The 27,952-nt window shown below is 33.0% G+C and overlaps 2 protein-coding genes across 7 annotated transcripts; both read right to left on the bottom strand.

Annotated features, from left to right (window-relative positions):
• Nucleotides 1–499: 499 nt before the first annotated feature.
• LOC146907382 (UPF0481 protein At3g47200-like) lies at nt 500–2,702 on the bottom strand. Of its 2 annotated transcripts, XM_085730535.1 has the most exons (3): nt 1,782–2,702; nt 1,165–1,411; nt 500–1,032 (listed from the first exon to the last, which is right to left on the bottom strand). In XM_085730535.1, exons 1-3 carry the CDS (start codon nt 2,655–2,657, stop codon nt 707–709), a joined length of 1,449 nt encoding a protein of 482 aa, XP_085586661.1. In that variant the 5' UTR covers nt 2,658–2,702; the 3' UTR covers nt 500–706. The 2 variants fall into 2 exon arrangements, with proteins under 2 accessions (XP_085586661.1, XP_085586660.1); XM_085730534.1 differs by having other exon boundaries at nt 500–1,411.
• Nucleotides 2,703–12,120: 9,418 nt separating this feature from the next.
• Nucleotides 12,121–20,767, bottom strand: LOC146907381 (uncharacterized). 5 transcript variants are annotated; one of them, XR_015020593.1, is made up of 15 exons: nt 20,650–20,767; nt 16,916–17,030; nt 16,682–16,840; nt 16,385–16,594; nt 15,242–15,334; nt 14,999–15,112; nt 14,429–14,878; nt 14,070–14,336; nt 13,699–13,973; nt 13,382–13,543; nt 13,171–13,284; nt 13,008–13,083; nt 12,815–12,914; nt 12,628–12,718; nt 12,121–12,502 (listed from the first exon to the last, which is right to left on the bottom strand). XR_015020593.1 is itself a non-coding variant. In XM_085730531.1 (15 exons), the coding sequence occupies exons 2-15, from the start codon at nt 17,024–17,026 to the stop codon at nt 12,456–12,458; spliced, it is 2,265 nt and encodes a 754-aa protein (XP_085586657.1). In that variant the 5' UTR covers nt 17,027–17,030; nt 20,650–20,767; the 3' UTR covers nt 12,121–12,455. The 5 variants fall into 5 exon arrangements, 4 of the variants coding, with proteins under 4 accessions (XP_085586657.1, XP_085586656.1, XP_085586659.1 ...); XM_085730531.1 differs by having other exon boundaries at nt 12,819–12,914; XM_085730530.1 differs by lacking the exon at nt 12,121–12,502 and having other exon boundaries at nt 12,578–12,718; nt 12,819–12,914.
• Nucleotides 20,768–27,952: the final 7,185 nt, after the last annotated feature.

The following is a 27,952-nucleotide window of genomic DNA, read 5'->3' as shown; positions in this document are numbered from 1 at the left end:
AAATTGATCGCTCCAAGGCAGTTTGGCGTTGATCATTTGATAGCTTCATGGAAAACTGAATGTGGTTTGGTATTCTCTGGCCACCATCTCTTCGAGGTCGCCGATAGGTTTTTAGGTTTATGAGTGTGGTCGGGTCAATTTTACTGGTTCCCAAAGACGGCGCCAACTGTACTTATAAAAGTACACTAATCGTAATTAGGGTTTAGTATTGTATTGGCTATGCCTCGAGAAGGCTCTCAAGGGTACATAGGTCTTTATGCTGAGCTCCAGAGGCTTCTAGAAGTAAGAAGCTGGCTGAGTCGGCGCCTTGGGGAGGGTGCGCCCTGGGCCCTGGAGACCTTTAGATGGGCGCTGAGGCCTCTAGGAGGGTCTCTAGACCCTTTGGGAAGACTTCTAGATCCTGAGAAAGATATTGACGGTCCAATTGATAAACACAATATTGAATAACTCATCTAAACAAAATCAACATAATCACACCAATATAGTAACACGTAGATCATCAATGAGAATATTAATTTATTCACGTTTCAATTGAAACACACAGAACCAAGAAAAAAACACTCTTTATATTTGAAATACATACTCATAGTCAAGACGTCGATGAAAACTTAACCTAAAATTTATTCATTAAAAAATTCAACCTATTAAAAATCCAGAGAAGTGATGAGAGCCATAACGAAAACAACATTGTCATAACGAACCACCTTTATTCGCTAGCCGGGTGAACTGTAAACCATGTCTGAATGAAAGTAAGAGCAAGGGCGATAAATGCAACAAGGAATGCAATAACGGTCCAAGGATTGTTGAAGTAAGTGCGAAAACCCAGCGCTATCCAAGACTTGTATTTATTACAGTAATGTTTACCTAATTTCTGTTGGACTTCAAAATATTTGCCCGTGTAAAGTACCAAGTCAGTACCTATGGTATTGAAAAGACTGGCAACTTCCTCATCACTCCAAAAGGTGCGCAAAATCCCTTTTGATCTCAATTCCTTCACATCTTTAGGATGGTCGATGAGTGAGTCCATGAAAGCTACATAAGAACAAAACCCATAGTTGTTGTCAAAATCTGGACACATCTCATATGCTATCAGGTTGAGTAAAGTAGAGGTTGTCAAGTTGTTCACTGAGATCGTAGGAATAGTCAGTTTCGCAGTAAACCAACCTTCAGAGAAATCTATGTCTGTTGGCCTATCTGCAAAGCTTGACTTAAGTCTTATTCCTACTGCTATTAGATCTTCTATGCCCCTGTATGTAGTCGGCCTGAACTCATTCTTCTTCTGACTCCATTTCGTTGTTATTTTAAGAAGCTTCTGACTCGTTGATATTTGAAGAAGCTTCTGACTCCATATCTTTATTTTTTGAAGAAGCTTCTGACTCCATTTCATGTCGGCAGCTTCGTTGCTATTAGTCTATAATGTTTTAATCAGAAATGGAATGGATCATCTTACTTATGATAATAAAAAAAATTCAAAATTATACTTCCTCTGTACTATAATAAATATCACATTTTGCAAAGGAAAGATTATTTAGAAACCAAAAAAGACAAATTACTCCGTTTCTAATTCTGTCCTTAATTTTGTAAGAAAAAGTTTACTTTTTAGGTTCATTGTGTAAGTGATGTATCTAGTCTATATTTATAACAAGATACATTAATTATTCTATGAACCAAAAAAGTCAATTGTTTCTTATAATAAGGACCGGATCAGGTACTTTTTTGTCTCTAATTTCTTTTGCTATTTCTATTTATTTTAATACTTTTTATTGTTAATTCTAGTGTACCTTGGAATTAGATGCAGTGAGGATCATTTTACGATGCAGATCAAGAAGATGATTGGGGGTCTCTAACTGTGACTCATCTAGCATTGATACTCTATGTTCTCCTTCTCTTTCGTCCTCCATCTCTGACCATGACGTCAAGCCACTCCTGACGAGGACTTCCCTCATGCTTTTTATCAATCCACTCTCGTTGTCATCTTTCCATAAGAGTTTGAGTACTAGGTAAGGAAGTTGATTCTCCAACAAAAGCACATCCATCAACACAAGAACAAATTGATCAACCTTAATATTCATGTCCCATAGTTCACTAAGCTTGGCTTTCTCCAAGATATGGAGCAAAGAACATCCATCCACGAACAACATCCACGACAACTTTTCTTCAAGGCTACAGAATCCTTTAAGAGACTTGCCAGATAAAGTTAAAACATCGTCGCTAAAATGACCCTTCAGTTCATCAATGTAATCAGCAATCTTTTTGTGTAGATCCTTCTGAGTGCTTCCAGTGTTTTTGATGTATTCTGCTGCCCACATAAGCTTGTACTTCTCTCCCAACTTTAGATCTATATTGCCATGATGGATAGGACCTATTGACACCAACTTGGGGCAGTAATGCTCCTCAAATTTTTTTCTATTTGTGAGATACTGTGGCACCCTTTGTATCTTTGGTCGTGAATTTTGGGGTGTTTGATTTGTATCTATGTACCTTTGTAGCACCCTTTGTATCTTTGGTCGTGAATTTTGGGGTGTTTGATTTGTATCTATGTACCTATGTAGCACCCTTTGTATCTTTTGTCGTGAATTTTGGGGTGTTTGATTTGTATCTATGTACCTTTGTAGCTCCACAACTTTTTGATCAAGGGTAGGTTGGGATGCCATCATTCATTCATTATACTAATGGTTGAGAGATATTGATCTTGCAAAGTTACGAAATTATGAATCAAAATGCGGATTATATATTATGGACTCAGTGATAGTGCTGTAGTTTTTTCATGCACTCACTCTCACCTTTATCTAATAAGTGAAGGGTACGGCTCTGAGGTGAAAAGGAGGACCACATGTGAAAGTGATAAGAACAAGAGAAAATTACTCTTTCTTTTTGCGGAGTAATTTACTCTTTGAACTTAAGAAATTATTCATTGATACCCCGCTCGCTTCCAACGGCAAATACCGTTGAGTTTTGATATGCATGCAGGTAGTATTTATTACCTATATACAAGGACACAAATGACCTGTAATTTATAAACACAATTTGCATTAACGACAAACTAAAACTCAATCATAAGCCATATCATTACATAATCATTCATAATTGAACTAAATTACACAAGAATTTGACATTACCTTCACAATACACCAAAAATGAAATTCAATAAAAGTGCAACATTACGGATTTTCGCCAACATATTTCACATCAATAAATAAAAAAACATTAATCATCCTCTTGAAGTCGGAGTATCAGATATGAGTTTCAACTTTTTCATCCTGAGACATGATCCACTTGATAGAAGTAGATACAAGAAAAAATATCGGAATAAAACTAAATTAAAGATAAAATAAATTGTTGATTAACTAGAGACATATATTTATATAAAATACGGTACAATAATAACCACATAAATTGTCCGTGCTTTCAACACCGCATAAAAGTCAAATATTTAGTTTTTTTCTTTAAAGGAGAAGTCATATATCTATACCCCTTTCAGCACTTTTGGGTTGAATTTTTCTTTCCAAAAATACCCTCAATTTTCAATATAAATAACACATGTAATAAATAGATAAAAATAAATTTAAATATTAAAACAAATGTAACAAACACAATATGAATATATATATATATATATATATATATATATATATATATATATGTGTGTGTGTGTGTGTGTGTGTGTGTGTGTGTGTGTGTGCGCGCGCGCGCGCGCGCGCGCTTTTTATCATTTAAAAAACGTAACAAACCAGATTAGTAAATTTATACTTACTTTTTCATCATTCCAATTATACCCTTAAATAACATTTTCTATAATAAAATTGTTGTTGGTGTTATTAAAAAAAGAATTTATATTTTTTTTGTTATACTGTCGGTGTCGTTGAAATAGATAATCATGATTAATTTGACTTTTTATAACTTGAAAGTAGCAAACATTTATATTTTTTTACTTTTAATCAAAATCAAAATTACATAAAAGAACATCATTCATAATTTTCAAAATAACTTGCTTTTGTTTGTGGACCGAAATAACATGTCATTCCGCTCCTCCTCAACCTGTACTGATTGTACACTGTCGCCTTCGAATTGCTCTGTTTTTTTTAATATAGATCCAGGCATTCGATGTCGTGCCATGTCATAGTGATTTTTGCTTTCTTCTTCTCACCCTCCCTTTTCAATTGAGCATCACCTTGTTTCTCAGACATATCTACACAATGCAAAAATCAATGATCAAACCTACTCTAATTGTAAAAATTCTACCATAATTTCACAATTTCTAACTATTTCAAACATCTAACAGTTTCTACCACATTTCAATCAATTCTACTCTAATCAACATTTTATACTCTAATCAACAATCTAACAATTCAATCAAATCAATGGTATTTATAACAATGGAGTTTTGGAAATTCAATCAAAACAATGATGATCAAAACCGCAACAATGGAGTTTTGGAAATTCTTATGGCTCTGTTATGTTTTTATAACAAAATCCAACGTGAATTAACTCACTTTGAAACCGAGCATGACTTAAGTCACACTGAGTTTAACAACTACGTGAATTAAGTCATGCAAGGGTATTTAGGGAAGTCTGGTTGGGAGTGAGCAATTCTCGATGAGAGAAGAGCAATTTCCCAACTTCGTGGACCCATTTTATTAGATCAATCAATTCAGAAGAGTTCAAATTCAAACGTGAAAATTGCAATTCACACTTTAAATAAGGCTAAAACACATCCGTAAATGACCAAAATTACCCTTCGATAGTTAACTGTCGATGATATGATATGACGACAATTAACTGCCGAGGTTTCATCGGCAGTTAACTGCCGTTGCAATTAAAAAAAAACTCCATCGGCACTTAAGTGCCATAGAGCTTGAATTTTGATATTTAATGCATAATCTTGCATTGTACGCCCAACACCTTTAGCGCATGGGAGTGGTTATGGTGCATAAGGAAATCCTTATGCACCGTGCATAAATCCCAACATAATTGCTTCCTACACCCCCAAATGCGAAAACAAACTGAATCATCACCGTCGTTCATCATCATCACCACTGGAATCTTCAATCTCATCATCAACACCATCGTTCATCTTCATCACCGTCATCATCACTGTACTGGAATGCCAAAACCATTTTGCTGTGGAAATGGTTTCTGTGAGTTGTACTCAAAACCCATTTTGCTGTGGAAATGGTTTCCAGAATCTTCAATCTCATCATCAACACCGTCGTTCATCATCATCACTATTATCACCGTACCGGAATGCCAAAACCATTTTGCTGTGGAAAATCATTAGATGTACTTAATGGTTTCCAGCAGTTGTACTCCAAAACCATTAGATGTACTTAATGGTTTTCTTTGATCCAGCAGGGTGCAATTGAAAACAGAACCACCCGTGTCTCTCTCCTCCGCCTTCTCCCTCCACTCCTACACTGATCTAGTGTTGTTTACAGACCTTCTTTCACTTGAAACAAATTCGGATCCGCCAAGGTCGTGGCCGGTGAGATGTGAAAACGTCGGCGAATCCATGGCCATCTGGTTAAGGTGGGTTGTGAGAACGCCGACGAATGGTCTTTCCGGCGGAGTGAGATGGTGTCAGGAGAGAATGGCGGTGAGGGAGAGAAGTGAATTAGAGGGAGGCAGAGGACAAGGACGCAGGTGACGGCGGTGGGGAACGGAGTTGACGGCGGTGGAGGAACGGAAGTGACGGCGATGGGGTGGACGGAGGATGGAGGGTGTGGTGGAGGTGGTCAGTTGAGAGAGGAATGCCGAGAGAGATGGGGTGGACCATGATGCTGTTGTCCGATTGTTTGGATGAAATCTGATGGTTGTGAAGTGTTTATGCACGGTGCATAAGGATTTCCTTATGCACCATAACTTTTGCCTTAGCGCATAAGCTTGCATTGTACGCCCAACGCCTTTAGCTGCTAACCCCTCCATCTTATGGACTCAAATACAAGCACAAAAATTAATTAAAGAAAATAGTAATTGATAAGGTGTTTAATATAGACTCTATTAGATTGATCAGTAGTTTGATAATTAAAGTTTAATTTCTTTTTCTTCAAAAAAATTAAATAAAATTAATTAATATTATAATTTTATTAATATACAGTTCGATTATTTTTACGTATAAACTCCCTCCGTTTCAAATTATAAGCAACAAAATCTCATTTTCTTTGTCTCAAATTATAAACAAAAAAGACAAACTTTTGTTATACGTAATTATGTTATTTCGAAAAATCATTTTTTCCAAAGTGAAATTAAATGCAAATTAATTTCAAATATGCAAAAAATCATATTTGATTTTGTTATACTTAATTTGCATTTAATTTCATTGATTATTTGTCATGGAGAAAATGAGAGGAAAAACAAATTAATTTGCATTTAATTTCACTTTGAAAAAAATGAGGTTTGAAGTTCCGCTGCGACAGTTAACTGCCGAAGTTCCGCGGTAGTTAACTACCGCCGGTTAACTTCCGCAACAGTTAACTGTCAAAGGGGTATTTTGATTTTTTACTGGTATTTTTTTTTAACCCTATACTATGTGTGAAGAACAATTTCCTTTAAACGCGGGATAGGCTGATAAGGGGGTCCAAGGTATAAATGCACAATAATCACCTTTGTCTCCCGTTTTAAATGCCATTGAATTCGGCCACCCGCTTTTCTTTTTTGATATTTTGGATCACAAATGATGAGGTAAGGAAAGATTTTTGGATCACATCACATATGATGAGGTCAGGAATTTTTTTTTTTTGTGGGCACCCAAATATGTTTCCGATCATAATTTGGAAGGAACGTGACCGAAATGTGTCATTTTTTTTAATGAAACTAGACTCTAATTCGTGAGGGTTTTTTTGGAACTTCATGTATAAAAGTTGGAAGATGCTATTTCTCTAAAAAACAATAGCATCAAAAAATTTTCAAGACACAACTGCCAAGTTTTAATTGCATATTTATTTGTTCACTTCCTATTTTTCAGTCACACCTCCTTGAATTGTGGCAAATAGTGCATTGTGATTGGTTGTTCTTTATTCTTGAAGAATTCTTGATGTTATTTTTCTAAAGATACAACATTTTCTCATAAAAGTTACTAGATACATTTATTATTAATTTTTTTAAACATACCCCTAATTAATACTAGGGTAAATTACATTAACCTCCCCTAAGTTTTGTTAAAATGTCACATACACCCCCTCTATTTTATAAATTGACTTGATCTCCCTTATTTTATTCTATAAATGACATGTACCTCCCTTGAAGGTTAACACCGTTAAAACTCTGAAAACCTAACAAACATTGTGAAGCTCTTTGTTCCCTTTTACTGAACAGCGCCAAATACTATTCTTAAGCCCTTTCTGCTCCAACATTGTTGAATTACGTGGCTTTGAAACTAAGATATATCATCATCAAGGTCACTCATACATGGTTGTTTAATTTCATATAAGATTTACACCTTTTCAATTCAACCATAACCAATTGATTCAATCACAAATTCATATATATTATGGATTATCTATTTTGTTGTTTTGAATAACCAATGAGCTATGCTATTTTTCCCGACAAATAACATCCCGAATTTATCATTCTAGCCTTTGAATTGTCCCCTGCACACAAATCATGGGTGCTACTCCGAAAATGAGGTAGCTGGCATAAAGGTCGGGATGTTCTCGGGAAGTGGTTTCTCGGGACATTAAGCATTATTGATAACCAATTGGTAATTCGACGAGATACCAATTCATTCAAATCATTCACAATTTTTCTTCGGGTTCATTTTTACTTTCTCTAATTCGCTCTATCATTCCAATTTGTTCATGGATATGCTTAGATTTCAAGAGACCGCATACACTATCCAATTTCGAAACAACAGATTTGTAGAAGCTTTGCAGTGAAAGTCTGGAACGATGGGGTGATGGACAAAGACAAATTGAATTTTGTTTTCATCGTATGTAGTCTAACAGAGTTATCTTTGAATGGATGTAAAATTAAACAAGGAAAGTTAGTGTTGGTATATAAAATAGAGGAGATGTATTTGACATTTTAACAAACTTTAGGGGAGATGAATGCAATTTACCCTTAATACTATTAAATTGTGTTGAAATGTGAAAAGTCAAATTTAATGCACATACAAACAAATGATAATTTGGTAATATTAACACACAAAATAAACAAATTAATTGCACTAACAACTTTTTTTAAGAAATGTGAAAAATGCAAAGAGTGTTTACATGCAGGGACAAAGGGAGTAAATTGACTACCGTCCTTTATTATTTTTTTTTTATCATATAAGAAATAGCAAAAAAAAAAAATTGGGAGAGCCCTGAACCTTAGTACAAGCAATTACATGAAAACAATCCTCTGGAATGGTAAACCACTGCTATCTCTAGCCAAAAGAGGAGAGATAAAACTAGCGGTCTATCCCACAATTGAGATATAAAGGGGACCATACTATGTGCCCATTGCGAGCCAAAGCATTCGCAACTTGGTTGCCTTATAAACACTTTTTAAGAAAAAAAATTTTGTCCTTTTTTATAAGACCCTTTTGATATTTTCAATTACATTAAATATAGTTTTACTAATATACCCTTTTTTATTTTGGATCATTATAAATATTATGGCACTATTTGGTAAGGCCAATAAACTACTCTATCCATTTCAAAATAAGTGTCGTTTTAGTCAAAAAAATTGGTTCAAAATGAATGTTACTTTCAGTTTCCAATGCAATAATAATTTTTTCTTTTCAATTGTACCCTTCAATTAACATTATATACACTATTTCCAAAGTATTATTTTTTCTTTGATGAAAAACAAACCAATAGTTGATTAGGATAATTCGTTAAAATAACATTTATCTTCCTTTTATTTAACTGGTGTGTATACTCGTGCGGAGCACGGGGAGAATATATTTTGAATTAAATTAAGGGTTAAATATGTTTTTGGTCCCTATAAATATATCAACTTTTCATTTTTGTCCCTCAAAATTTTCTTTCAACTTTTAGTCCCTGTAAAATTTTCAACCAAAAATTTTGGTCCCTATTATAATGTCAATTTTTGTATTTTTTTTTTTAATGAAATTGAACAGAAATGTATAGAATATTGTAAAAATCACTCCAAAAAAAATTAATTTTTTAACAAAACATCAATTAAATATGAGTTTTTTACCATAAAAAATATAAAAGTTCATATTTAATTCATATTTTTGTAAAAAATTATTTTTTTTTTGGGAGAGATCCTTATATTATTATAAATTTTTCTACAGTCCTCGTGAGTTTAACTCAGTTGGTAGGGACATAACATAATATATACAAGGTCCGGGGTTCAAACTCCGACCACCACAAAAAAAAAAATTCTGCAAAATTTTATTCAAAAATATGAATTCTACGTATGAGTTTACCTTAAAGAAGAGACCAAAAGTAAAGATGACTAAAAGTTGAAGAAATTTTTTATAGGGACTAAAACAAAAAGTTGACATATTTATAGGGGCGAAAAACATATTTAATCCTTAAATTAAAAATAAATATTCAAACTTCATATTTTAAAATTGACGCAAAAGTTTAATGCGAAAAACGAACATAAGATAATAAGATGATTTGTAATCTTTATGCTATATCTTAAATAATGTTTAGTAATCGTAGAACATAGCAGCCAAAAGCATTAAAATTTCATGTGCAACTTGAATAATTATTTTGCATCTTTACAATGTTGATTGTTGATCATCCATCGGAATAACAATTCGATAGGTTCATATTTAGAAGAAACATAACAACCTCCACCAGACTATTTCATGGGTGGTAAAATGAACCTTAAAATTAAAAATAAAAAAAATCAATTACATGATCAGGAACAAACTGAAGAGTATACAACAGACTAATATGATGAAGATTTGTAAATTTCAAAAACCATACTGCTTAAAAACCCTATGACCCAAGAAACTAAAACTTCGGCCTACAAAATTACAACTCCTCTTGTTGTATTGTATGTGTCAACAAAACAAATAACCATACTTGTATCTGGAAAGCATGAGTACACCGAATGCTGTAGGACTTAAATACCAAAAGGCAGAGAAGAGCAATAATTACAAAAGCAACAAAAAAAGTATACATATTATGCAGAAAAATAAACTTCTAAAGAATGGTAAGAAGCATATGACTTCTTCCCAGCCTTATCACAAAAAAGAAAAATGACTTCCCAGCACTAATGTGGGAAGAAGAAAAGCAACAACATCAGACCCCAAATCTCACTACTATAAAATACCCCCTTTAATAGCGCTCATTTGAGCATTTTAATAGTGTTTGTGAAGCGTTAGGAAAGCCCCTGCTATTAAAGGTCAGAAACCTATAATAGCGTTTTATAAGTGCTGTTAAATAGCAACATTTCAATAGAGCTTTCAGAAAAGCGCTAATATAGCCTTATTTTTGTGCTATTTTTAAACTGATGTTTCTTAGCATTTTACGGAAAGCGCTAATAAAAGTCCCTATTTTTATTTTTTTACTTAAATCTACAAACAAAAGCATTATAATAAAATGCTAATCAGACAATAAACAAAGGTACTAGTTAGAAACACTAGTAATCCATTGATAGAAATAAACACTAGTAATGTGTTGATCAGAAACTTAATTACAAATGTCATAATAATCTACAAACGAAAGCATTATAATAAAATGCTAATCAGACAATAAAAAAAAGATACTAGTTTTAGAAACACTAGTAATCCATCCATAGAAATAAACACTTGTAATGTGTTGATCAGAAACTTAATTACAAATGTCATAATATTAATCAATCCTAAATGACATCTAATGACTTACATAAATATGAAAAGTTCATACAATACATATATATGAAAAGCAGGCATAACCACCAAAAAACACCAAACATTGAGACGACTCATGACAAGCAATCCAACATTTACTCAATAGATCTACCTCCAGCATATTCTCTTGTGTCATATGGAATGAAAAATTAATCAAGTATCATTCAGTTTTCAGCATAGCCAACAGTTTAAAATAACTCAAGTGCACATAGAATCCACTTAAAATCGAAAGAATCTCAGTTGACAAACAATACAATACAAATATCCAGACATTATTTAATTCATTGTTTGTCTATTAACCTGTCAAACTATCCAGCTCCAATACAAAAATTCCAACATCCTAATCTTGTGAAATCTAACTTAATTTTTAACATCCAGGCATAGAAACTATTTCAAATTACATTAAACACAAAAATGAAAATAGCTAAAAAGAAAAAGAAACTCACTAATATAGTTGACCATAAAGGAACAAGGACACAAGTATAGAAAATTAATCAAATAGACTTAAGACCATTAGGCCTAGCGGTGATCCTATCCATGGACAAGGAACAAGTATAGAAAACACTTCACTTTATAAGGTTGTGTAATTTAATATAACTAGGCAGATTCAACTAAGAAATTTTAGTAGAACATTTCATTTGCTAGAGGCATAAAAAAGGAAGCACCTAAGATTAGTACTCCATCCATAATCACATCATGTACACTCTAATTATTTTAAGTACACATGGTTAATTCAAATTGACACGTATTAGCAAGTTGTTATTGGTTCCAAACATGAGCTAAATATATCCAAGGATGATATCATATCATATGATATAACTTTGTGTTGATTAATGACTGAAAGAGAATCAAGAGTGTATACCTTTAAAAATACATTCACCAAAAGCACGATTGAGCCGCAGGGTGGGATAAGTCGAACATCGACCAGTGAACCGATTCAAGGTGATATTTTTTGTGACTGATTTGCTGCCACTACTACAAAATACCCCCTTTAATAGCACTTATTTTGGCTGTTAATAGCGCTTCTCAAGCGCTAAGAAAGCCCCCGCTATAAAAGGTGAGGAGCCTATAATAGCACTTTCCAAACGCTATTAAATAGCAACACGTCAATAGCGCTTGCAGAAAAGCGCTAATAAAGCCTTATTCCAGTGCTATTAAAGTAGCTTTTCTAACAGGTGTTTCTTAGCACTTTCTGAAAAGCGCTATCGTAGCCTTTCTACTCAAATAGAGGTTTCTTAGCGTTTAACTAAAAGCGCTAATAAAAGTTGCGATTTTTTTTTTTTTTAAATTTGTAACCAAAAATGCTATAATTAAACGCTATAATAAGATACTGAAATATGAATATAGCAAATTACATTCATGATAATCTCGTTACAATCTTCAGAATTCACTATAAAAGTACAAAATAAAGATGAAAATGAGGGGGGACATAAAACCAAAACCCTCCAAAAAGTATTAATTTGCGAAACCATTCTTGTTCCTAGCCTAGCAAATTCTGCCAAAATCTGAGATGCAAACCATTGTACCAGCTCTATGGCTACCATTGCTACTATTAATTCTACATTCAAAGCTGAACTTTGACCAATATTGATACTAAAGGCACCTAAAAAACCTGAGTCAGAATTTGTAAATAAGCCCAGCTTTATCAAAGCTGACAGCACCATCAGTGTTGCATTTTACCCAATTTAAGTTTTTCAGCAATATAGTCTCCTGATTCATGTAATATGAAACGAAAAATTAATTAACATAGAATTTCCAGCACAACCAATTACGATTTAAAATAACTCAGTTAAAAAACGTAAATGAAAATTGTTGAAAAAGAAAATGAAACTCACTAAGATACTCGACCATAAAGGTTGCCCAATCCTCCTCGACCTCAACTAGCTTATCTTTAGAGTAGGTTTTACATTTGTAATCTCCAAAGTACTTCAAATATAAAAGTAGCAAAAAATTGAGTTAGAAAAAGAATGCCTAGCTATATATATATAATTACAAATTAACAGTATATTAAAAATCACATACATACATTTTCGGGGATGATGTCTTGATTTGCCAATATTATCTCTTTCATAAATCGCATGACAAAATAGCCACAGTCAATGCCATTAGTTTGCATAGGACACTGGAAAAAAAATTACATAATTGAAATTTAATCCACATGATGAATTAAAAATACCATTGATTACGTTGTCAAAAAAAATACCATTGAATATACCTTTATTTCTATCCATGGGATTATACTTGACTTTGATTTTGACTTGGGATGAAGGGAACGGCAAATACACATGGCACTATCAAAATTAAATCAACTTCAAATGAGTAATAGCACTCAATAATCATACTTATGTCAATTATAAATCAAAAGAATCAATACTCACTTCATGAACTTTCTTCTTACAACGTCAATCTTAGGATGTCCCCCCGGCAATGAATCCATATAATATATCATCTCAGCTCCGGGATTGATGACAAGCAACACCCAATGATTTAGCCTGCATCCATCATAATTTACATATATTTCAATTACAATTAAAAAACCACATTTTTAAATTTAGTCATCTTGAATGATGTTTTGTAGAGAAAACTCACCCTAAATTGACCGGTGCAAAAATCAGCTTATTCTTAAACTTGTGTGTCAATAGGATGTCTGCTATTTGTTGCCCTTGTTTATCCTCGTGAGATAGATGTGGGGATAAAAATGAGAACTTATTTACCAACCCACAAGGCTTGATCAAATTTTCAAACAAGAACCTTGAAATAGAACAAACAACACGAAAAAGAAACATAAAAAACCAACAACACACTCCCAAAAATAGGAATAGCAGAACAACAGAGTTTGTGACAGAAGACAAATATAATAAAGCCCTCTAACAGTCCTAAATAACAACTATTAAACAGAGAGGTACCTGGCATATACAGCTACAACAGTGGCACTTAACCAATTATGTTGCACAAGCTCTTCTATATTCTCTATTTCTATTTCGTCTGTATAGCTTTTGCCAAATATAACATTGTTCATGTAAATTGGGACTGATTGTCCTTTGACCATTATTGTCTTCACATAAGTATCAAGGAATGGTACCATAGCAGGCTTCACAGTTTTCATCTTTTTGCTTGGTGAAGCAACTGATTCAGCACTACGTTGGGGTCTCTTGTCAATTTTTTTAGATTTAGCTGGAATCTAATTAGTTACAATACTTTAGGTTAGTGACCAAACAATAAAACAAGTATATATCACTTATCAATCAGAAAGGTTAATAATAGATAATTATTTTACCTTTTGATGTTCATCGACCAATTTAACAAGATTCAATTGCCATGCCACAAATGTCCCTATTGCTTCACCAACAGTCAAGACATCTCCTTCTTCAACAGGTATAGGCAACAAAGCTTCCCTCTCAACAGCAACATCAATCCTAACCTTTACATATCCGGGTGGTAATTTCTTGTTGTGTAAAACATCACTACCCGTGTTATATAATTTGCCATGAGCAACCAAATGTCGGCATGGGGATGATAAGTAAATTTCAATAGACGAAACACCCTAAACCAATAGTGAATGAACATATACGTAATTAGGATTATGAAGCAAAATAAATAAATTAAAATTTAACATTTTTTAAAGAAAACATTTACCTTCGGAATGGCGTCAAGTGCAAGAGGGCTGCAAGAATCTTTGGCACTAGTTTCTATCCTTTGAATCAAATCTGGTTGTTGTCGCCTCTCTCCACCATCATTCTGTTCAAGTTGACTTTCTCCGACAAGTTTTGGTTGTTGCCTCTCTCTCTCTCTTTCTACATCTTTCTCAATATTTCCATTCTCTCTAGTATCTCCATCATGAGTCTGCCTCTCTAACACCAATCTCTCTAGTAACTCCATTCTCTTACTCATTTTGCCAAACATTGCATTCACTTCATCGACGGGGATAGATTGTCGTGGAAAAATGTCTTTGGGACATACCCCAAAACCATAACCCCTAACACGGCCAGAGTATTTTGGAAGATGTTCTAAGGCCAATTGAAGAACATCATTACGACCAAGGTCTTTTCCTCTCTCATCTTCAGGTAAAGATTGTGTTAACTCCTTCTGTGACATTGACAAGCAAAAGCAGAAAAATTTCCTCTTTCATGTTTCTGAACTTTCATCACAATTAACAAAATATTTTGATATGAATCCAATAAAAAAAAGAAGCTATATTTGACTTACACATTTATCCGCAACTTTCTGAACTTCCTCTTTATCAATCACTCCATCCTTACCAACATGGGCAGCAATCCACACAGATGCACGTGGTATCATTTCCTCTCCAGTCTCTTTTTTCTTTTCTTTTTTGTAGAATAGGCAAAACAGAAAAGAGAAGTCAAAGCAAAGAAGGCAGCATAGAGAAGTCGATATATAGATAAAATATAATAGTCAGAATTGAATCCCTACAATTTTACATATACTTACCATATTTTCTTCGAGACGACCTAATCCCATCCGTGATTTTCTATATGGATGTCTAGGATTTAAAGCTCTTTCTCGATTTTCTTTACTTTTTTTCTGCGTGAATTACAATTTTATTAGACGTTACCTGAAAGAACACTAAGCTACAAAAGAACATATCTGATAAACATACAAGGTCGGTAGAGACATTTCATAACATAACTTCTGTAGAGCTTTGTGTAACTTAGGCTTAGCAATGTAAATTACATGACTCAAATGTCAAATGCAAAACAGTTATTGTGAACAAAACTAGGCATTACTCAAAAAAAAAAAAAACTAGGCATTACTTCACTGCTGCCAAGAATCAACTAATAAGATGGCTGCAAATGTTACATGTGAGTTAAAAAAATGCTTCAGTACTAAGTACGACATTGTGATAGGAAAATGAATATCTGACTTGGCATCTAGAACCTAGAGGCAAAAAGAAATAAAGTGAGTGTGCCAATGTTGGAAAATAGTTTCACTTTATAAATCATATTTTATTATCAGGGGTATGAATCGATAATTATACCAATTTGCATATATACATACATGAGCAGCACTTGGGTGCCATTAAATCCTGGCCATTAATGGCACCCACACACACACATCACACACACACTTGAACAATGTGTGGCCTAGATCTAATGGTATGGTGTCATTAATAGCACCAAAGTATTTCCCATACATACATGTCTACAGCACAACAAACGTATGTATGTTATGTTCAATTTCTATCCATGTGGGGCTGCTACTAAATTACGCAGGAAAATAATGATAATAACTAATAAGTCAATATGGAAAAAGGTGTCAATTATAGTCAAGTAATGTGTGCTACTACTATTTGTTGTGCTAGTGTCCAATTTTACATGACTTGTTTTTCAAACTGTCTTTAAAATGAAAAGTATCAGTAATGTTTTTTTATAATTATTATTCCTGATATTGGTGTTTAGTTTACCTATATATCACGCAATTATGCATAGCTTCACGTCCTTTTAAAGAAGATAAATAGTAGAAGGGTTGTTAGGTGGAACGTCTACATTGAAGCATCCAAGTTAACATATGATGTGCTGCAAATCACTAGGCATTACTACAATTTTTTCTGGATTTTCTATACAAAAACATTACCTGAAATTCAGGAGTGAGACGTTGAGCTACAAAGGCATCCCAATGCTCCGGTTCTATGTGGGGATACGTATCATTCGAAGGTTTTACAATGTCTTCAAGATTTTTATTTTTCACATAGACTCTTGTCAATGTGGTTTTGTGTGCTCTGAACAACCTTCCAGCTTCCATTTTTACACGATTTTCATGCTCACTGCCAAATATGAAAACTTTCTGCAAGATGATAGAGATCATTAATTAACAAATACAAATAGATAAACATAATGAAATGTTTTCAAGTAGCTTGAGTTTGTGTTTTACCCGAACTTCATCCAAAAATTTTTCTTTGTAAGGTATCATTTCACGAGCTCTCCAATTTTCCATACTAATTGGAACCAGCCGACGAACGATGCATCCAATATAACTGACAAAACTTTGGCTTTCTTTTCCAACTGGTTGACCTAGAGCATTCCATTGAACCTGAAGAAAGAAAGTGATTATTAATTCAGAAATACAAAATGAAATCATAAAATCTTATTGAGACCAACTAGTTACCTCAAAAGTATCTCCACGACTTTTAGCTTTATGAATCACTCGCATGCGGGTCACACCACGTTTACCATTATTTTTTCCTCTTGAACTACTTCCACCATTACTTGAAGCCATTTATCTGTAAAAAAATATTATTAGCAATGATAGTAACATTAAAAATAATTAACATTAAATATAAAAATAATTAACATTAAATAATTAACAAGTTATTATGCCATACAAGATCAAGCCGTTCTTTTTCTCTTCCTAGTCTGATCTTTGCCTTTTTTTTTATTCTTACTTTTCTGTTTTTCAATTACACAGATTGATTGATCGATCAACATCCCCTCCTCATGATCCTCTCTTGTATAGAGAATATCATCGATAGTTGGAACATTCTCAGTTGATTCTGATATATTAATGAAAGGATCATCCTCAACACATGTATTTTCACATTCTTTATTGTTGTGATCATTTAAAATCACAATAGACCATTTTTCATTAGCAGGATCAGCGACATAGAACACTTGCTCAGCTTGTGATGCTAAAATAAAAGGCTCGTTTCTATACCCAACTCTGTTAAAATCAACCTTAATGAACCCATGATCATCAATTTTCACGCCATTGTTGTTTTCAACCCACTTGCAACCAAACACAGGCACTCGAAAGGATGAGTAATCCAACTCCCAAATATGTTCGATGACCCCAAAATACGCCAACTTGGCATATAAGGGATTTCTGTCTTTGGCACTTGAAATATGCAATGATTGAGCTTCGAGTGTGACACCACTATTTTGCATAGTGCTTTCTTGATCGTGTTCTTTTGTATAAAATGTAAAGTTGTTAATCATATACCCATAGTAAGAGAAAACATCTATATCTGGACCATCTGCTAGCATTCTCAATCTTTCTGAAACTGAATCGGGATTTTTAACACATTCTGAAAAAATATGATCTTTTAGCCATGATGTAAAAGTTCGATTGTGTTCTCGTGTTAACCAATTTTCATTTCTATTAGGGTTCAAACTCTTAAGTTTTTCCTTGTGTTTTTCTACATATGGCTCAACCTCAACTGCATTATGTAGAACATACAAGTGGGCTTTCTCCAATTCAACTTTTGAGATGGACACTAATTTACATGCACCAATCCCTTCACCTTCTGTTCGTCCTGAGTGTCGTGACATTGGAAGGCCTATGGGTTCAACATTAGCGAGGTGTTCAGTAGAAAGCTCAATAGCTTCTTCAGTTATATACCGTTCAACAATACAACCCTCTGGTCGACTTCGATTCTTTATGTACCCTTTTAGTATCTTCATGTGACGCTCAACTGGGTACATCCACCTCATATAAGCCGGTCCACAATGTTGTGTTTCCCTGACAAGGTGGACTGTTAGATGAACCATTATGTCAAAAAATGAGGGTGGAAAATACATCTCAAGCTCACATAAGGTGACAACAATTTCATTCTGCAACGCTGACAACTTCTCAGGATTGATGACTTTGCTACATATAGCCTTGAAGAAAAAACATAGTTTAGTTATGGTCCATCTCACCTTTTCAGGCAAAATGGAACGTATACCTATTGGCAGCAAATTCTCCAATATAACATGACAATCATGAGTCTTTGTACCCTTTAACTTGAGATCTTTCATACAAACCAATCTCTTAATGTTTGAGGAGAACCCCTCTGGAACTTTAACTCCATGAAGAAAATTACAAAGAATAATTCTCTCTTTTCTTGAGAGAGTATGAGCCGCTGGCGGTAGAAATGTACGATCCCCCTTCTTAACAGGCCTCAACTCTTTTCTCATGCCCATTTTTTCCATGTCTAACCTTGCATTGATGCCATCCTTGGACTTTCCTGCCACGTTGAGTAATGTACAAATGACATTATCGAACACGTTTTTTTCAATATGCATCACATCAAGGAAATGTCTCACATACAATGACTTCCAATATGGCAATTCAAAGAAAATTGACTTTTTTTTCCAACCTCCTTTGACAAGCTCGCTTTTAAAAGGCTTTCCAAATTTAATACGCAGACGCTTTACCTTTTTGTATAATTGATCACCTGTCAAAGGCACGGGAGCTTTATCTTCTTCAATTTCACCATTAAATGCTTTTCTCCACCTCCGATAACGATGTTTGGTATTTAAGAATCTACGATGCCCAAGAAAAACTTGCTTTTTACAATTTTTCAACCGTATCCAATTTGTACCATCTTCACATACGGGACATGCACGCTTTCCTTTGACACTATACCCAGATAGATTCCCGTATGCTGGAAAATCATTTATTGTTCCAAATAACATAGCCCTCAAGTTGAAGAATTCTTTTCTATACCCATCATACACCTCTACACCCGTCTCCCACAAAAGCTTTAAATCTTCAATTAATGGAGCCAAGTATATGTCTATATCATTTCCTGGTTCATAGGGACCAGAAATTAACATTGTCAGCATCATGTACTTGCGCTTCGTATATAGCCATGGAGGCAGGTTATAAATCATCATAATCACCGGCCAAGTAGTGTGCTTACTACTCTGAATACCATGAGGGTTTATTCCATCAGTAGACAATGCAAGACATAGATTTCTTTCTTCTTTACCAAAATCTTGGTAATCATGATCAATTTTTTCCCATTGAGGAGAATCTGCAGGATGTCGAAGCATTCCATCTGCAACCCTTCCATATTCATGCCATGTTAAGTGCTTTGCATCTTCTGCATTACGATACATACGCCTAAATCTTGGTATTATCGGAAAGTACCATAGCACTTTGGCTGGGGCTGTTTCTTTCTTATTATATCGTGATGCACCGCATTTAGGACACGCATCTAATGATGCATACTCATTTCGAAATAAAATGCAATCTTTAGGACAAGCATGTATCTTCTCATAACTCATGCCAATAGAACGTAACATCTGTTTAGCCTCATAGGTTCGACTAGGGAGCACGTTATTCTCAGGCAACATATCTTTTAACAGAGTTAGCAAGTCTGTAAAGCTCTTATCAGACCATCCATTGCGTGCTTTCAAGTTATACAGTTTTAAGACCGTAGACAATCTTGTGAATTTAGCACATCCATCATACAATGGTATCTTTGAATCACTTACTAGCCTCTCAAACATTTCGGGACAATCACGAAGATCTTCTTCAACTTCATTCATTAACTCTTCGACTCGATCAAACTCATAATCATTTGACGTATCTCTCACATTGCTCCTCAAACCAGCAGACTCAGTTTCTTCTTCTCCGTGCATTGTCCAACATGTATAGCTTTCATCAATTCCATTACATACTAAGTGATCTTGCAAATGCTCCGCACTAACTGCTCCGTAACAACATTCTAAGCATGGGCATATGATGTTACTGCTGTCTTTTGCATGAGCAACAGCAAACTCAACAAACTCTTTCACTCCTTCTCTGTACTCCTTTGACGCTCGATTCGCAGACATCCATTTCCGATCCATAGTTCCTAGGTCTTGATAGTTAGATATTGGGGAATAGTTAGTTTGAGTTTTGAAGCTATTTCTATAAGTTCAAACTTAGTAGTAGTTTTGAAGTTATTTATATTAGTTCTCACTAACAGTCTCACTAACATTGCATATTATCTATTAATACTCATCTTCATTCTAGATTTAGTAGGGGTCCCCAATATGTGTATCAATCTTGGCCAGAATATATTAGTACAACCGCAATCAACAATTTAACTACTTATGACCACAATACAATACACAAAAACAACGTTTTCTTACCGTTATTGAAGGAAAGCAAAGACAACGGCGGCGACCACGACGGATGCTCCTTGAAGGAAAGCAGAATCTATAAGCAGCAACTATAAACAGTTAGAAGCTATAAGAATTAAGAAAAAACAATTGAAACATAGAAGTCTAGTGATTTGATCTCCTGTATTCATATCTATGATAAAAAAAAGAAACATAGAAGTCTAGTGACTTGATCTCCTGTAAATATCACACATTAATACAGTTTGGCCATTCTAATATACTAATTTTAAGTGAAAAGAAGTAAGACTAGCCATAATTGAGTTCAAGAGTGATATAAACCAATTTTGCTGCATCCCTAAGGCTTTCAGACAAGATTGTATACTTAAAAATGAGATTGTGAAGGGATTTGAGACAAAATAGCTTTCAAAGGAGTAGCTATCAACGATGTAAGTTCAATCATGCAGTGAATTTGCTAAGAAAGTCTATATCAATGAAAATGTTTTTTTTAATCAGCATATATTATTGAAACACACTCGGCATAAGACGTTCTAAACGGGTAGTCGGATAAAGCATACAAGGTAAAAAAAAAAACACACAGCAGCTGCTGCAACGGCATAAAAACGCTGCTGATACGCAACTTCTAAAGCTATATTTCAAACACACACATTTATTTATTCTTACAATAGTCTCATCAAGCACCAATCCATGTTTCAATCATAACTAGAAGGATAAAAGTACACAATGTGACCAAACATACACTTACTTACACAAAACACTTAACAACAACTTATCGAATACCTTATGGAATGAATCTGGTCAATTACATTTCAACAAACACTATAAAAAAAAATTGAAAGAAACACTATCATTGGATTAAACTGCTATACACTATTCAGCTCACAAAATTTAAAGAATCCAAAAGCAGATCAAAAAAGTTCTCAAGTTAACCAACTTCTATTGTGTACCACATAGTTTAAGACTAAAAGGAATCAAGGATTATCACATGAAATCTGACACCATTTGAAATGAGACGAGGATATAGAAAAAGTAAGAAGTCTAAACTTTTATACAAAAATAAATAAGATTCAACAATTCCCAACTTCAAACCATTTTTCTTATATTCTAAATATTTATCACTAAAGGGAAGAAAGAAAACATTGTAAGAGAACCTGTTAGGATCCATTGTTTGTGTAAGAATTCCCAAAAACTGACAGAATTGAGTAAACAAGAGAATGATTCTAACTAGAATAAAGATTGTTCAACAAAATTGACATAGAATAAAGAATGTTCAACAAAATTGACAAAAGATTAATTATATGAATATCTTTCTGTTACTATCAACTGAATGAGATAATAAGAATGAACAAGAAGATAACTTTTGTTAAAGCACTCTAACTAAATTTTTTTATTAAAGCACTCTAACTAAATGATAGAAAAAACATTAAATAGTAAAATATAATACAACCTTCTATCATTTTGAAGCAGCTGACACATGAGATAAAACTCATATATTCACACAACCTTGCACGCAAGGCTACCCAAAAGAGCACTCTCCTTCACACTAGATAATTCTCTGGTCACAACTTAATTATTCAAAGCTATCCTTCCCATCTACCAATTGAGGGCTATTTTAAACACTTGACCAAAATAACAAATCGTAACAATTGCTTAACAAACTTTTCAACTTACTAACTAACTACTAACTCTTAACTAATCTAATTATCTTATTTTCTATATCCTAACAGAGCCTCAGCATCAATTCATTTGTACACAACATCTCAAGTTTAAGTTTTGTAAACAGAGAAAACAGGGTGTTGGGAGAATATTATCATCTAGAACGGGTGTATTGCCTTGACTCAAATTTGACGAGCCCAAAATGACTTTCAGAGACCAAGAGTCTTGGACCCAAAGTATATGTATTGTGATTATTTCTTCTAAAAAGATTTTGAATCTAAATTACAACCAAATCTGACTTTGGTATTTACCAATATAAGATTTGCAGTCATACATTTTGTTAGGTGAATGAATTTGCAATTCCTACAAATTTTCAGAATGAAAAAGGCTTCATTTTTTGGGGGGTGTTAGGTGGATCCGCAGCAGCTTACTGGATTAATCATAAATCATAACTAAAATAAGAACAAAACAAATCAGCTAAGAAAAAAAATTAAACACTAGGTAAACCAAATTACGGTGTATTAATCACATCAGTAAAGTAATAACAAAAAAAATTAAAGTAAAACAAAAATTAGCAAGAAAAATAAATCAACAAAAAAAAACATGAAATCCAGGTACGGCGTCGTTTAACCTCTAAATAGCTAGATGAGTAATTTGAGAGAGAGAGAGAGAGAGAGAGAGAGAGTTACCGTAGGGTTTTGGCAATGAATTGAAATGGATAGAAGGAGCAGAGAGATAGATAGATCGAAATTGAACTCAACGCAAAGCGAATGATGATTTTGTAGCTTTGGGTGAGATAGAACAAGAAGGAAGAAAGTGAGAATCTGACTTTGATTTTCACGGTAGTTTTAGGAAGGAAGAAGATGATTTTAGGTTTACTTTTTCACTGATGCAAAGGAAGGTGATTTTGAGAAGAAGGTGGTTTTGATTTTTTGACCAAAGGAAGAAGGTGATTTTGAGAAGGACGGTGGTTTAGTTTTTTGACCAAAGGAAGAAGAATTTTTGGACGGTGGTTGAATCCCAATGTTGGAGAGAGAAGGGTTTTAGTTTGTGAAAAAAGAAGCTGATTTGTTTTAGTTTGTGCGCGAAACTGAAAAAAAAATAATCCGCCTTTTTTTAATTTTCATAAAGCCCAAACATAGCGTTTGTGAAAAGCGCTATCTATACCCCCCCCCCCCCCCCAACAATAGCGTTTCAGAAAAGCGCTATTAGTGTGAACAACAATAATAGCGTTTATGGAAAAGTGCTATCTAACCCAATTTTTAACAAGTTTTCCTTAGCGCTTTCTGAAAAGTGCTATAACAGGTCTGTTGCATTTTTAATAGCGTTTATCCAGAAACGCTATTAAAATTGTGCTATTAAAAGCCAAAATTGTGGTAGTTCTGCAAATGATGAAACAATACACATTATTCCCCTCTATAACCACAAGTAACATACACTCAAATCTGGGACAAAAAGAAGAATGCAAATGGAAAAATATAGTCGGATATAGTCCAGTATAAACTTGTTACGGCAGAACAGAACAACTAAAACTACTTGGTAAAGATTAAAGACAACCTATATTTGCTTATAATTAGGGACGAGTAAATAAATGGGCATCAAGGAACACAAACTCACTTCTGTATCTATCGCAATTCCAGACCTTTCAATCAAAACGTTATCAACTCACTCACTACAAACACCCAAGAAACTAGGGAAAAAAAAGCTATCAATTTACTATAATCCGAAACATCATAACACCACAAATTCCACTATTCATAGTGCTATCAATTTATCATATAGCAGCGACAAATTCGAATATCCAACAATGCTATCAATTTTCTATATTTTACTACCCAAAAAATCTGAAACATTTTTCAACATGGAAAAACAAATAAACTTCTCTTTTTTTCTTGGCAAATGAAATAAAAAAAAAAACTAAGAGACAATCACAAAAACAAGAAAATCTATAAATTCATAGTGAAAGAGTGCCTTTGCCTTGTTCTATCATTAGAAAATCATAGTCAAGGACATATTACAAGCACCATGTTGTAGCACACTCTACTAAAACTAGTACTATGGATAGCATTAGAAATGATACTATTTTTTTGCTTACAAAAGCATAATAATCCCAAAACCTTATAAGAGCTTTTTATGTGTCCATTAACTAAACACTAATATGTAAAATCCTGTGCAAAGCCATTATTAACATAAAAACAATTCATACGTGTTCGCCATTGATGACATGGGGTTACTCAATGACTTTATCAACGACAGAGGGATCAACATAAGTAATAAACCCAAATCCATGAGGCTTCCCAGTTTTCATGACTTTCATGATATTTGAATTCAAGCTCTTCCTATAGTGTTCAATTTTGAAGTATCTGTGTTTCACAAGAGATAACTCTTGGACAAAGGATGTGGAGGTTTTCCTTATTGAGCGATGAATTTAATTTCACAGGTTGCAGACTCAGTTATTGTCTCTGGTGGGGGTCTGTTTGGTGATTTAAGCTTTTTGTGCATCTTCTTTTCGAATCAGTTAGGTGTTTGTTTTGCTGTTTTTTTGCTTTTGTTTTGGCGCAACCACTTATATATAGTGTGCCTTTATTGTACTGGTTCTGCTACTTAATTTGTTCGTCTCGATCAGTGTTCATAACGTTTTATATTACTGGCCATTTTAAGAAAAAATGAGATACCTTTTGGTTATTAGTTGTATTTCACAGATTACATTATTGCATGACACAATATGCATTTGAGATTTTAGTTCATTATGAAGGCTGTTGATGGAGATAATACTTGGCAACGATCATTAGTTAGCTAAATTTATATTATTGCACCAATGACACATGGTTTCTCCCTAAACACAAATTACATGGTTGCTTGCTTTTCCCGAGGTGTTCGTATCTATTTTTTATTTATCGATTATAAATTGCATTGCTGGTATATTTTTAGTTAATATAAATACATATTGTACGTTTTGTTTTTGTTTGTCTGAAAAAAAAAACATAAATTTATTGTTAGATTTGCAATAACTCATATCGACTGCTCCACATTTTTTCATTTTTTATGTTAACCTTCTGATTTTTAGGGAGAAAGTGGTCTTAAAAATTTAAAGTTTGTCTATGGGGTAAATATAATCTTTATATAATACAAAAGCATACTCCTATGAGGGATAGTACACATGACACCTTAGTATTGCCTTGCATTTAATGTTATTTTTATTGCAGTATTTTAAATATTTGAATTTCAAATGGATTGAATAAAAAAACTATGATTATGGTCTTGAGATCGTGACAATTATTGTTGGTCGAATAAGGAGTCAAAATTTGGGATCTAATGTAGGAAAGTTACTGAAATTTTTTATAGCCTCATTAATGATTCAATATGTCACATACTCATTATTTACAAGAATTCCTTATTAGATTTTTTATATTGTCAACCTTTCCAGCGTATAAAACAATAATCAAAAGTTTTGTAATTTAATTTTTTTTATTAATTTAGTACATAGTATAAACTTTTGCTTTTTTTATTTTGCTAATAATTATAAACATCTTATTTTGATTTTGGAAATGAATTGCATACTTATTTTAATTTATACACACGTTCATGTATACTTTGCATTTAATTGATATTTGTACTAAATTATTTAATTGGATTTGTGCATTTATTTTGTCTAAAAAACAGATATCATAATGCTTTTCAATTACCATTTTATTTTTTTTCTAGAATTTAATTGATTCAAATGATGTCTGGTCTATTTATTTTGATAAAAAATTTTGGATCCTAAAAATATGTCATATCCTATAATTTATTTTATTAATTATTTTTATTTTTTGACAAAATTATTAATTATTATATGATCATGTTATGATTAGTCTCATTTTATTTATTATATAAAGATCACTCCCAAAAAAAAGAAAAAAAGAACAAAAACACATAAACATTTAATGGAATATCAATTGTCTCATTTTCGGTATCGAAACATTAATTATTGATTTCCTTTGATTAGGTCTTTTCCATCATATCTCTATTGCCCTTACGACCTTATTTTACTATAAATATAACCTCCCATTGTAAACATTTTTCACAGGATATCGATCTTGCTTCTACCAATTTCTCTTTTTCTTGCACATCATTAATTATTGATTTCCTTTGATTAGATCTTTTCCATCATATCTCTATTGCCCTTACGACCTTATTTTACTATAAATATAATCTCCCATTGTAAACATTTTTCACAGAATATTGATCTTGCTTTTACCAATTTCTCTTCTTCTTGCACACTTTTTTGAAGAGCCACATGAAAAGCAACTTCTTTTTCTTGCACACTATTTCAATCCATTTTTGTGCTATTGATTTTTTTTTTGTATTTTTCATTTATGTTATTTTGGTTGTAATTATAAACTAATTCCATCCTTTAAAATTTATGTTTGTGCGACATTTGATTATATATGCATTTTATGATACCTTTTGCTTTCAATTTTGATATGGATCTGTAATTTAAATCATAATTATAAACTAATTCAATCCTTTAAAATTTATGTTTGTGCGACATTTGATTATATCTGCATTTTATGATACCTTTTGCTTTCAATTTTGCTATGGATCTGTAATTTAAATCATTTGGTTATGGATATATTATAATGTATTTTCTTTAGTTTTTCTCATGCAAAAGAGGGACATTTTTTTTTGTCTTAAATACATTTTTACTTCCCTCATTTAAGAAAAATATTTCTTGCACACCATTTCAATCGATTTTTGTGCTATCGATTTTGTTTATTTTTTTGTATTTTTTGTTAATGTTGTTTTGGTTGTAATTATAAATTAATTCAATCCTTTAAAATTTAGGTTTGTGCGACATTTGATTATATCTATATTTTTTCTCATGCAAAAGAGGGACGTATACTCTTTTTTTTTTTTTTTTTTTGCCTAAATACATTTTTGCTTCCCTTATTTAAGAAAAATAATAGAGTTTTGGTCCCTCTATTATCTCCCTATTTTACCATTTTTTTTTACAAAGTCTCCCTGTTTTACGTTTTTCTTTTTTAAAATTTTGGTCCTTCGTCTAATCTTTTTTTTCCATTTTATGGTGTAACTTATTCATTTATGTATTATCCAAAAATAATAGTAAGTATGGATTCTTTCATTTGGCCGTTTTCAAATATTTTACTCAATGTTATGTTATTATTGATATATTAGTTAATTTCAAATATTTTTTATTCTAAAAATTTAATCACTATTGCTTCACAAAGATTATTACTCACTATTACAATTTAGTTTTCTTATTTATATCAAAACAATTTTTAAACAATTACCCTCTTTCTCTAATTAAAAGCAAAAGTGGTCATCTAAGCAGTGTACCATGCATTGTTGATCGGCCCATTATATTAAGTAAAAAAAGATACTATTATACAACATCATGTAAAGTTAAAATATATATAAAGATAAAAAGTATAATACATAGTGTTATACAAAAAATATAATACATAATATTATAAAAAAAAAATCGGAGGAATCGTGAGCTTTATTAGTACCCCATTTTTACTCTATCCCTATTGATCCACACCTTTATATTGTTGAAAAGTAGTGTGCCATGCAATGTAGGTATCAAATAATGACAATAATACTGATTGATTGATTCATACAAACACGACTACTTTTCAATTTTATTTTCGTAATA

The sequence above is a fragment of the Medicago sativa genome, chromosome 7, assembly GCF_051527215.1.
Source record: "Medicago sativa cultivar Bolivia chromosome 7, Bolivia_mono, whole genome shotgun sequence".
NCBI lineage: Eukaryota > Viridiplantae > Streptophyta > Magnoliopsida > Fabales > Fabaceae > Medicago > Medicago sativa.
The sequence above is the reverse complement of the archived record's forward strand: the minus strand, read 5'-3'. Positions and strand labels throughout refer to the sequence as shown.

Excerpts from the sequence above, each read along its gene's own strand:
- LOC146907382 (XM_085730534.1), bottom strand. The coding sequence starts at position 2,657 with ATGATGGCATCCCAACCTACCCTTGATCAAAAAGTTGTGGAGCTACAA. Across the intron at positions 1,412-1,781 it reads TCACTGCATCTAATTCCAAG|ACTAATAGCAACGAAGCTGC; the intron begins GTACACTAGAAT and ends AAAACATTATAG.
- LOC146907381 (XM_085730530.1), bottom strand. The coding sequence starts at position 17,026 with ATGGCTTCAAGTAATGGTGGAAGTAGTTCAAGAGGAAAAAATAATGGT. Across the intron at positions 14,879-14,998 it reads AGAAAGTTGCGGATAAATGT|AAGGAGTTAACACAATCTTT; the intron begins GTAAGTCAAATA and ends TCAATGTCACAG. Across the intron at positions 13,285-13,381 it reads TTTGCACCGGTCAATTTAGG|GCTAAATCATTGGGTGTTGC; the intron begins GTGAGTTTTCTC and ends TGATGGATGCAG.